Source organism: Myodes glareolus, chromosome 19, assembly GCF_982192425.1.
Source record: "Myodes glareolus chromosome 19, mMyoGla1.1, whole genome shotgun sequence".
In the NCBI taxonomy this organism is placed as follows: Eukaryota; Metazoa; Chordata; class Mammalia; order Rodentia; family Cricetidae; genus Myodes; species Myodes glareolus.
The window spans coordinates 37096146-37108505 of record NC_142044.1 but is presented as its reverse complement, the minus strand read 5'-3'; the positions used below and the strand labels follow the sequence as shown (position 1 = coordinate 37108505).

Genomic DNA, 12360 nt, shown 5'->3' with positions numbered 1-12360 from the left:
TACTTTTCCCACTCTGGACCTGTGTGGAGGCGCGGGAAAAATTGAGACACAGTTCACACAGCAATAAGGAGAGGGAGTCTCAGGCTTCATTCATCCCTGAGGATCACCTGCGTTTATTATTCAAACACCTTTTATTCCCCCAGGTAAACCAAGGTGGAAGCTCATTAATATTCTTTTCCGGGGGAAGGGGGTGTAGGGGGACTGCAGTCATGCCCACAACTTAGTCACTAGCTTGGAATTCACACCTCTTCCCAGGCGATCTACATAATATCAAAAGAGAAGGAGCAGTACTTGCTGAGCCTTTTGTTAGGTAGCAGCAGCCTGTCTAGAGGGGTGGCTTTGGATACCAAGGTTGGCCCAGAACTTGGCTGTAACACCATGTAGAAAATATGGGAATCAGGGCAATAACCTCTAGAGGAAGGAGCCCAAACAGAAAGCGCGAAGGATGCCGGCTTCCTAGCTTGCTGCCTGTAGCTTGCCCATTTTGCTGATACAACCCAGGACCCCATGTGCCGCACCACGCACAGTGGGATGGGCTTTTCCACGTCAGTCACTAATCAAGAAAATGTCTCTAAGTAATCGGTCATTAGTCAATCTGATGGAGGCATTTTCTCAATATATGTCCCTCTTCCAGGTTGACACATAGACAAAAAAAAAAAAAAATCCAATCAGCTAAAGAAACAAAAACCCTCCATAGGCCATTATATTAATTCTTCATATATGTTCACCCTCCCCCACCTGTTACTTCAGGGTACTCAACTTTTCTCTGCCCTCACAAAAGTACACCTAAACTTCACCCCAGGGGTGTAGAAATGGCCTGGCTGTTGTTAGCAGGTGGTCAAGGGCAGGGTGTGAACTCAGAGCCTGTGATGGACAGATGATGTTAGAGGTCAACTCCAGTCCTGAAGATAATGTCCATCCCTCGAGGACCCTTCCTGATCCCTGTCCCCCAAATAGACTTTGACTCCTATGACAGAGATGCCACGGAATCAGTACAGAGATTTTCTAGAAGGTTCTCCAGTGCTCTCCCTCCCAGCTGCCTAAGACCAGAAAGAAGATGGAGTATATAGGCAGGCACCCCTGCCCTGACAGGAGCTAAAATGCAGGGTGAGAAGTCCTTGTTTGGTAGAGGTCAGCTCCTATGGATGGCTGTAGCTCACTAGGAACACAGAGGACCTATTCCTGCTGCCATCTGTCTGGCCCAATCTTCTGATGCCAGATCGATCCATGGGTGCAAATTTACAAATGGATGCACAGTGTCAGACAGTTGCATAGATGGCAGAGAGGAGATTTAACTTGAGGATGTTTGCTCCTGTTATTCCATCTTTCCCTTTGATCCTGGGTCCCGGTGCATGTTGTGTTTGTGGAGGAGGTGAGGGTTCCCTCTGCACCAGCTCAGAGGCACTCAAAGACACTCAGAGGTAGTGGATGGAAAAGGGAGGGTTAATTTCAGAGGCACTGACCAGCAACTGGCTCTTATGGAAGGCAAGGAGCTGTTGGGCTGACAGCTATGGAGCCTGGCTTCCCACCTGCCCATCCAGAGATCACAGGACTCAAGCCAGCAGGTTAATGAAGGAAAACAAATTTAATCAGAAGGGTCCATCAGGGTCCAGGGAATTCGTGGCCCACAGGCACGCTCTAGGGCCATCTGCAGCTTACAGCAGGCTGAGGTCTGCAAGCCCAGGAGCAGCAAGGACCATGAAGCCAGGCAGGAACAGCCCAGTGTATCTGTGTCTTCTCTCACTGGCTTTCCCGGGCTGCTCCTTGAACAGCCCAATATGCGGCCCAAACTCGTTACACAAGTTCCATTTGCAGCACCTTGAAAATAAGAAGGGCAAGGGCTTTTGGACCACAAAGGGCTTCGGCTGTGGCGGTCCAGCACGAGAGATAGGAGTTTCATCTAGATGTACTGGACAGTACCTGCTGCACTGCTTTGAAGACAGGTAGAAACGTTCATAGATTTCTAATAGGAAAGAAAGGAAAAGATATGATGAGCCCGAGGTCCTGATACCGGAGTCTCTCGGGGTTTTCTGCACACGCGAGACCCCGTCAGAAATCCTCACTTAACGAGAGCATCAGTCGGAGGATCGGAGCCACCGCTCGGGAAGAAGTCCAGGCTGTTCCAGGGTGGACTGTGTGGGGCTCCACGTGCTATGGGGGTTTGTGCCTCTATTTGGAAACAGAGGATCCTTGATCCTCAACTTTTTTAAAACACAGAATTGACTCCCGCAACTGAAACAGACAAGCAGATCAGAAGGAGCTCTGGCCGTGCTGAGTGAGATCCAGCTGAGAGGCTAGTCTTTGAACATCATCTTGCACTGCACACAAGAGTTTTCTTCATATTAAGGAATAAAGTTCCAATTAGCTGAATCCAGTCCTGTCTACTGCTCCCCCATCCTACAAACTTCCCAGAACACAGAGAGACACACAGGGATGTGTGTGTGTGCTGGTGGTGATGGGGACTGAATTTGAATGCTCATGTGCTGAAAACCCTCATGTAGGTAGAATGGGATGGGTTCCCTAGATCCACTTTGGGAAGGAAGCCCTTCTAGTATCCAGAATTTCTGTAGTGAATCAAGGCGTGAGGAGTGGGGGGCTGAGTCAGTCTGCAAACACCTAAGCAATGGCCACTTCTTCAAGTGGATAAAGCTGTAACTGACCCTCATCAAGCCTACCTAGATGCTGGTATCAGTATGGCCTTTGACATCATTAGAGTTCCGTTTCTTTTAAAGAGAAATAGAAGCAGACAAATCTCTATTCTTCTCCCAGCTCTCTAGTGTCCATGGCTGACTCCATTGTTCCTGCCTGGCTCGTGCTTCCCCGGCACTCAGCCTGCACCTTCTGCTCATGACTTTCTTTTCATCATTTTTGCCTGTTTTTTTTTTTTTTGGTGTGTGTGTGTGTGTGTGTGTGTGTGTGTGTGTTATCATTGTTAACTGTTGTTTTTGTTTTTAAAGGTACGTTTGATTGACAGCTCCTATTCCCAACAGCATGTGTCCTGCCCACAGGATCCTAGGACGAACCCAGAATGAAGCAACACTTACTGACGGCAGCCATCATACAGAAAGGTTCCTCAGGTTTACACTCCGTTGGATTTGTGCAGTTAAAGCTGTTCTCTGCCTCACAGGAGTGACAGGAGAGTTTCTCTGAAGTGAGGGATTGGAAAAGAGAGAATGGGACCATTGTTCCTCCTGCAGCACCAAACCCGTCACCCAATTTCAAGCGGCGGCCAAGTCCAGTGAGCTCCTAACTCTCCCCATGCCCACTGTCTGTGCAGGCCACCTAAGTTCTCAGCCTCCCTGTGGAGGCTCCCCCACTTGTCCACTGGCTATTTCACTTGGTCCTTCACATCTGGGCACACTGCATGAACCCACGTTCTCAAACAGACACTCCTGAGTGTCCAGAAATACCAAAGGACATCCATTTCCACAGCCACCCTTTCTCCTGTCCCACCCGCCTTGTTTCCAGGTCCCTTCCTAGGTGGGCACTATAAACTCTCCTGCGTCAGACGGACTAGCACAGGTCCAGCTTGGGGAAGACAGTGGAGGCACCCTCTCCACTAATTCCCCATCCTCGGGCAGTGCTGAAGTTCCAAGGTTAGGGTGGCCTCGGTTTTCCAAACTACCTTCCAAGTAGGAGAGGTGGGAGAGGCAGACCAGGAGCCCCAGGGAATGAGTGCACAACTCTTGCCCCTAGGGGAAGTTCCTAATCAGAAGCACACCCTTGCTGGCCTTCACCAGCACACCTCAACCCCTCCATCCCCAGTAGGCCTACTCCCGCCCCCTCCCCCACTCTAGCCCCCCCACTCCCCACTGTAGCCTTCATAACATTGGGTCTCTCCTTCCTGGACTTTAGTGTGATCTATCACAGTGGGCTCCCTCTGGTGTCAGTAAGCTTCATCATCTTGGCTCTTCTAGGGGCACAGGGACGCAGCACTTACTTGCTTCTTGGGTCTGCACCAATGACAAGCCCATGGCTATGAGCAAGGCCAGTAGGACCACCATCTCCAGAGGGTGCCTGGTCCTGTCGAGGAGAGGAGTGGCTAGCTCTGCTCCCTGATGTCCCCGGTCTGCCTGTCACAGAAGCCTCCAGTCTCCTGGTCCAGAATCTGCTCCCACCTCCCCACCCTCCGGACTCCTGCTGCCCTCACCCCGTGTTCTCTCGCCCCACCCCCACCCCTGCGCCCCATGCACTCACACCTCAGAGAAACTTCCTCACACTTTTTGCCCCACAGAGTCTATGCTCTGGACCACTTGCTGATCTGAGAGATGAGCGGTTAATTAGTCTACAGCCCCAATCACACTCCCCTCCTCAGCAGTCCTTACCTCAGTGTGTCCAGGAGTCTTGGCTTCTGACTGGAGAGGTCTGAGAAGCAGCTGGTTTGGGGCCGCTCTCCTCACACACTGCCCCCTACAGGTGCCACTGGTGCTCCTTCTGGAACATTCCAGCCAGTCCCGCCAGAGAGGTTCAACCAGAGGGGGCGACTCAGGGTCTGTGTGAAACCTGGCAAACAGCGCCCTCTGCAGGAACCCACTGCAATCGTTCTTCACGCGGGAGGACCCTGCTCCCCTGGGAGCTGGGCCCCAGAGAGCCCCACTCTGACCTTCCTATGCCACCTGGGGCAGATGTGGTGCCAGAGTCTGTGTTCAGATTAGTTCCATGAGTGAATATCCACGCATAACCTGCAGGAGGGACTGGGTTTGGCACAAGAAGCGCTACTGGGGATTTGTCAGCCAGATGTCCCTTAGAGAATTCCAGCCAAACTCATTCCCGTTTCTCTTGCTCCCTTTTTACTTTACTTTCTCCTCACAAGCCTGTGATAATGTTCCTTATTTTTGTCACAGCTACATGTTTCCTGTATCCAAAATTTAACACGGTGTGTCCTTTAAAATAACAGTATTTTAAATGTTATCTGCAGTACTGAAGTATCTCGAATGTCACTCTCAGTGTATGAAAGTATCCACAAGGGCAGCATTGCTAGCAATGAGGTACAAAGTCAGAGGGTTAGTTGCATATGCAGCTTAGACCAGTTTTCTACAGTTGCTGCATCGATCAGTGGGTGACTTTATCGGTCTGTTATCATAAACGAATGCCTGAGTTCAGGATCTCTAATTTTTTTTGAAGCAAATAGCATTCTTACCCATCCTTTGAATTCTCACTATCTTAAGATTCGAATAGAGCCTGGTGTAATTTTTATTCTCCATTTTGAATGAACTAGGCTGAAGAAGTATCTTTTTTTCTAGTGGATATTAGCAATATCTTTTTTCAATCTATCTATTTTTCTATATATCCATCCATCCATCCATCCGTGTGTGTCTGTGGTCCATTTTCCTATTAATTTCTTTATGAAGAGATTACTTTGTTGTGGTTAATAATAGAAATTCACTTCTCCTCCTTTGACCATTGACTCCCAATACTTTCAACTGGATATAGGTTTGGATGCATGTGTCCCAGGCTCCTTGGGCATCTCTAGCAAATGCTGGAAAAATGAGGCTATGAACAAGAGAGAGTTATGTCTCACAGCTGTGGAGACTGAGAAGTCCCAAGATCAAGGTGCCATGAGTTCCTATGTCTGCTGAGGGCTTGTTGCTTTTAGCTGGCTCTGCCTATGGTTGCATAGTAGAAGGGAGGAAGGATTGAACTCGCATCCAGCATCCTTTTCATAAGGACAGCTAGCTCATCATGGCCAACCTGTCTCCAAAGACTCCCCATCTCAATACCACCACAAAGGCGCGCTCTCTCTCTCTCTTTGTCTCTGTCTCTCACTCTGTCTCTCTCTCTCTCTCTCTCCGTGTGTGTGTGTGTGTGTGTGTGTGTGTGTGTGTGTGTGTGTGTATGTGTGTGTATTGAGGGACACCCACACTGAAGCCACTGCAGGATATGGATGCTACCATGCTCACCATCTTGAAGGATGGATCCTGATGAACATCTCCAGCTTGACTTTGAGATCCAGGGCTGCCCATTGAATTCTCTGATATCCCCCAAATTCATGTAATCACAAACCTTGCTCGAACAGTGGGAAATAATTCTCTCTTACAGATTCCTTCAATCAGCAAGGAACAGAAGGATGTCGACCTGCTGGTTCAACCTGTGGGTTGCCCTCTTTGGGTCAGTGTACAGCAATAAGAATACATGTTGCATATCAGATATAAAGTTATGAAGCAACAGCAAAAATAATTTTATGGTTGGGGCCAGCACAATATGAGAGACTGTAGCAAAGTCTCAAAGCATTAAGAAGGTTGATGACTACTGATGTAGATCAATTCAAGATTCAGAGATCGCAAATGCCCTTCCTGTGATAATGTGTTTCCTTGTTACTATAACAGAACCCGTGGCAAATGCAGTTATTTTCAGAACAGTGGTTCTCAGCCTTCCTAATGCTGCGATCCTTTTCTATGGTTCCTCATGTTGTACTGGGCCCAACCATAGCATTATTTTCCTTAGCACTTCATAACTGTGATTTTGCTACTATTTTGAATTGTAATGCAAATATCTGATGCTTCTGTTGGTTTTATGCAACCCTTATGAAAGGGTCCTTCAGTCCACAAAGGGGTTGCAAACCACAGGTTGAGAACCACTGAACTAAAGGAAGGAAGAATTTAGTTTGGGTCCCAGCTGACTGAGGTGCAGTGAAGGCATGGCAGGAGCAGGTGGATGGATGCTGGTGGATGACGACGGCGAGGCTCTGAGACTCACAGCTCCAAGGAACAGGCTGTGGAGTTCAGAGAAAGAACAAGAACTAGGCCCAGGCTCTAAAACTCAAGCCCCTTCTTCTGAAGCAACTTACTTCCTTCATGGAAAGTCTCCCTCACAAAGAATCTCAAACCTCCCCAACCAGCATCCCCAGCTGAGGACTCGTCAGCCCATGGCGGTGTCTCAGGCCATGGCGGTGTCTCAGGTGTTTCACATCTAACCCTGAACACTGGTCCTGCCGCTTGGAATGTTAATGACACCCTGAGCAGAGATAAGAAAGCATAGCCAGGTGTTCCCCTCAGGCCTCTGACCCCATCATCCACCTGCAGTTGCCCTGAGTGCTGTCAGGAGGCTGTAGGCCGGAAGCCCTGTCAGAAGCTCTGTTGACATGCTCAGACTTTTGTGTCACTTCCCTGAGAGGACAGGGAAGAGAGCAGGAGCAGCAGTTGGTTCTGCTCACAGGTCAGCCAGGCCACAGCTCCTCCATGGGATTCTTGTCAGCCAATCACAGCCACGATGGTATATGTGCCCAACCAGCTCTCCTCGAGTGCTTCCAAGGATCAAGGTCAGGCAGGTCACAGACACCAGATTTGAAGCTTCCCTTCGCTGTTCCTTCATCTCGGCCTTAGGTTGTCCTCACTTCCAGGATCAGAAAGAGCACAGCCCTGGTGTGGAGATTCCCGGCTGTTTCAAGTCTGCTCAGCTCAGGTGTCTACAGCTCAGAAAACGGATCAGTGTCGACTATTCATTTACTCAGGACCCAGGAGACAGCTTGTGAAGCACTCTAGCATATGGCTTTTCAAACTGCTTCCTGCCCTTGTAACCTGCCTGGCAGGAATGAAGATAAATCGGAGAAACACCCATGTCCCTCCTTTTGGTTAGCAGACCCTTGCATCAGGTGACCCCAAGAAACTAGAATACCCCCCAAGAACCTCATGCTGAACAAAAGAAAAGACTGAAGCTTAGTGGCAAACAAAGGAGGAAGTTGCCTGTGAGGAAAGAGATCTCCATAGTGCTGACAACTTCTCAGACTACCTGCTCTAGCCTGGTCCCTCAGCCAGCACCCTGGCTTAGTCTAGTCACACATGCTTGCATGGTCCTCAACCTCCAGGCATGGGCAAAGACACACCCGGTCCACCCTCAACACACAGGCCCCTCTTGCACTGTATTTCAATCTCTCTGGGCAGCCAGACGCGGTGCATCTTGCACCATGGTCTAACTGAGTGAGTTCTCTTGAGCCTCTCCTCCATTCACCGTCCCTAAGCCCCAGATTTACCCCCCAAATTTAGACTTGGACCAGGATGCACATTAAACACCAGCCCAGCCCCCTGTGTCTCACTTTACTAACTTTAAGCCAACCTGATCCACACATCCTGTGTCCTGACCCAAGCTGTTCTGTCCATATCAGACACAGAACTAACAAAAGAAGTCCCTATGTCTAAATTAAATTTCGTGATAAAAATATAATAACTGTGAAGAATCAAGACAGAATCTTCCCTGTAAAATCCACCACTTCTGTGTAAATAGCTACCAATGAGAATTATCTAGATGACCTAGGACACAGAATTGGAAAGAGAAATCATAAACTTCATCAGAGAATTCAAGGAATTTAAGAGAGACACAGATAAACAGTTCATGAAATTAAAGAGAATAAACAGCTGAATGAATCCCAAGAAAATGAAAGCATAGGACTGATTTAAATGACAAAGAAAGTCCAGGAATTGAAAACAAAATTCAATAAAGAGACATAAACATTGAGGAGACCTCAAACTGAAATGAATATGTAATCAAAAGTTCCAATAACTAGAAACTAAAACTTGAATTTTCAACTAGAAAACTCAAGGGACAGCCTTTCAAGTAGAATAAATAAGCCAACCAGATGATGGTATATCAGGGCTTGAAGATAAAGTAGAGAATCTAGACGGAGTAAGCAAAGAATATGAAAAAAATAAGAGAAATAGGAAAGAAACAGACAGGAAATATGAGGTACCACGAAAAGACCAAACCTTCAAATTATAGGAATAGATGAGGGCATAGTCAAGGGCATAGACAGATGTTTAAAAAGATTAAAGAAAAATGTCCCCTCCCCCAAAGAAAAGACACCCCGTGCAGGTAACATGAAACACACAGAACCCCAACCAGCAAGACCTCAATGAAAACCTTATAATAGTTCAAATAAGTATACAGAACAGAGGAGGAGAATTGAAATCTGCAAGCAAAAGACGTATGTAAAGGAAAACCCTTCAAATAACATCGGATCTCTTAATGGCATTTAAAAGCCAGAATAGGCTGGAGCAATGCATTCCAAGTCCTCAAAGACCATGACTGGAAACCTATACTACCATATTCAGCAAAACTATCTGCCATAGTTGAAGTAGAGAGAAAAACATTCTCTGATGTAAAAAGCCTAAAATATTATGTAAGATCAAACCTAAGGAAAACATTAGAAGCAATCCTTCAAGCTGAAGCTCTCTTGAAGGAAGCATAACTAAGAGATTGCAGAAAGACAATGAATCTATAATTACAGACACACAAAATACTGCTGAGAACACAAGCAACACCACCAAAAGTCAACAACACAATGACTGCAATCAATACTCACTTTCAGTAATAATTTTAAATATTAATGACCTCAGTTTCCAAGCAAAAGATACAGGGCTGTAATCATATTTTCTCTGTTCCGACTGCCAGTTACTAAACAACCACATGGAGTCTTATTATTAATTGTGAATGCTTGGCCAATAGGTGAGGCCTGATTATAGTTAGCTCTAATAACTTAAATTAATTTTTCTCTACTAATTAATGTGCTGCCCTAAGGCTTGCTTACCTCATCTACATACTTCCCATTCTGCTCATTCTGTGTCTCTTGAAATTCTGCCCTTCTTTTCCCCAGCGTCTTCCTACTCTGCCTCTCCCACTCCGATTCTTCCTGCCCAGCTATAGGTCACTCGGCTCTTTATTAACCAGTGAGAGTAATACATATTTACAGTATACAAAGAGTATTCCTAGGAATCTCCCACTTTTTGTCTAATAAAAAGAAAGGTTTTAGCTTTAACATAGTAAAACTATATATAACAAAACAATTGTTGAATAAGAATTGCGGCTCCAATATCCAGTCCAAATGGCAAATTTAGAGAATAAGTATTAGTTTATATTATCTTGTGAGTCTAAACTTTTATGCCTAGTTTACTTTTTATCATAACTAAGGAAAGCTTTAAGTCTAATTATTTAGGTTTTAACTCCAAGAAAGAACCCAGAAGGGTGTAATGTTACCTAGCAATAGGGCCATCTGTCTGCCTAAGCACTTACCCAAAGTTGTTTAGTAAGATTCAGATATCTAACCTTGGCCTACAGGCCTCGTATATCTGAGAGACATTTTTGAATAACAGGGAATTTTGAAGGACTGGCCTACCTTGTCCTGAATATATTTGGCAGAAGATTTGTGTGTGTGTGTGTTGTTCTGATCCAGTTTGGACAGTATATTGTCAGTTGAGACAAGAGCAGTTTTTTTACCCAGATGGCCAGTTTTTGCCAGAGAGAAAGAAATGTCCACAGGGAGGTTTTTTGATGCCCACCATCTTCTTTTGAAATAAATTGTTGGCTGTCAGGTCAAATGTGTTTCTCTGTCATGAAATGACTTAGGTTATTATGCATATCCAATGCCACAGTCTGTTGGTCTTTGAAGTGTTTGAAGATCATTTATCTATCAAAATATATGTGTTTAACCTTGAAAGTATACCTAATAAGACTTCAAGTTTATTATAAATGACTGACTACTAATCTGTTATTTTTAATTATATATTACATTTTAAATGAGTTGTATAAACACAATACCCCAAACAAGAGTAGTAACATACATATCATGTAACACAACTAACTTTAAATTGTATCAATAAACCAAAATACAGACCAATTTAAAATATTTTGAGATTAATAGTTGTTTTTGGACTAAAGTAGATTTAATAACCTACCCATTTTTTCTATCGTTCCTATTTTGTATCCCCCTTTTCCTTTAGAAAGAGATCTTTCAATTTAGTACTTTTCTTTCTTTTTTTTAGTTCTTTTTTTTTAGTACTTTTTCTATGACCAATAACAACTTGTAACCACCCCCTTTAATGAAAACAAATATCCATAACTCATGTTTTGGTAGTGTGGGCATTATTTTCTCTAGACTGCTTCCTGTTGTCTGGAGGCACTGGCATCATTGGGGGAACCTTGAGAAAATCAGGAAAATTATTAAGTCTTGGCTGGAGTAGTCTGTGAGGTTGGACCATCTCATCAGTAGCCTTGAAACTGTTCTGGATGCAGAATTCTGAGGAAACTGCAAGAGAGGTGATTTGAGATGTTGGGTCATCTGGGCCATTTATTTTTATTTCTGTTTGATCCCCTTGATCTAAAAATATATGAACTTTAAAGGTTACAACACTATCTGTGTTAACTCAAGTATAGACTGTATGTTGTACATAAGTTGGCCAAAGATGATTTTTTTGTTATTTGTTTGAGCAGGTAAAATATATGTAATGTGTTTTGTAGTTTTTCTAGGCTTATTTCTTTATATCTTTGGCCAAGATTTTACAGGGGGTTTTCCATGGTCAAACCTGATCCATATCAACCTGGAATGAATCCACAGCCTCTCATTTCACATTGAAATAAAAGCATAACCTATTCCCCAAAGCAATACCCCTTTTGACTTGCATTTTGAAGTCAAGATATTCTTAAAATACATAGGTTGGTTTAGTCTAACAGCTTCCATAATACAAAGTCTCAAAGACAACAAACAACACACAGGATCCAAACTCCTTGTGTACTTCCCATCTTTGCATGGCTTATTCCATTTTTAAATACTTTATTCATTTTAAAGGCTTCTCTTTATTTTTAAAACTATTTATTTTTAAACTATTTTTAAATCTATGACTGTATATACCAGCTGAACAGATTAAGCGCAGAATCAATCTATCTTGTTGTCTACAAGAAACACCTTCGTTTTAATGGTAAGTATGACCTTAGAGTGAGAAAATGAATAAAAGTACATCCATCAAATGGTATCATAAAGCAAACAGGTACCGTTATCCCAATACTTTACAAAATAGACTTCAAACTACAACAATCCCAAAGAGATAAAGAGGGACCAAGGGGACAGTTAAGGAAGAAGACATTGCTATCCTAAACACGCATGCACCACACTCTGTTTCCAATTTCATAAAAAGTATACTACTGGAGTTAAAGACACAGACCAACATCAGATAAAAACAAGAGGTGACTGCAGTACCTCACTTTCTTCAGTAGACAGGTCTTCTGGTCAAAACCTAAACAGAAAAATCATTAGAACTAAATGGCATTATACATTATATACATGATTATACAACAAATGGATTTAACAGATATATTCCACACACACACACACACACACACACACACACACACACACACACACACCAAACCACCACTACCTCCCCCCAAATGCATTCTACTCAGCAGTACATGAAACTTCTCGAAAACAGACTACATCTTAGGACACAGAAGAAATCTGAACAAGCTCAGAAAGGCTGAAATGACACCAAGTATCCCACTTGGCCACACAGTAATGACACTGAAAACTGACAGCAAACGAATCTCTATTAGATATACAAACTCATGAAGATTAGACAACTCATTACTGAGTGATTA

The 12360-nt window shown here is 44.4% G+C and overlaps 1 protein-coding gene across 2 annotated transcripts; it reads right to left on the bottom strand.

Moving 5' to 3' along the window:
• Positions 1 to 1566: 1566 nt before the first annotated feature.
• Positions 1567 to 4469, bottom strand: LOC146891055 (lymphocyte antigen 6K-like). 2 transcript variants are annotated; one of them, XM_087898710.1, is made up of 5 exons: positions 4326 to 4469; positions 3941 to 4023; positions 3045 to 3146; positions 1921 to 1963; positions 1567 to 1818 (listed from the first exon to the last, which is right to left on the bottom strand). In XM_087898710.1, the coding sequence occupies exons 2-5, from the start codon at positions 4002 to 4004 to the stop codon at positions 1656 to 1658; spliced, it is 372 nt and encodes a 123-aa protein (XP_087754836.1). In that variant the 5' UTR covers positions 4005 to 4023; positions 4326 to 4469; the 3' UTR covers positions 1567 to 1655. The 2 variants fall into 2 exon arrangements, with proteins under 2 accessions (XP_087754836.1, XP_087754835.1); XM_087898709.1 differs by having other exon boundaries at positions 1567 to 1963.
• Positions 4470 to 12360: the final 7891 nt, after the last annotated feature.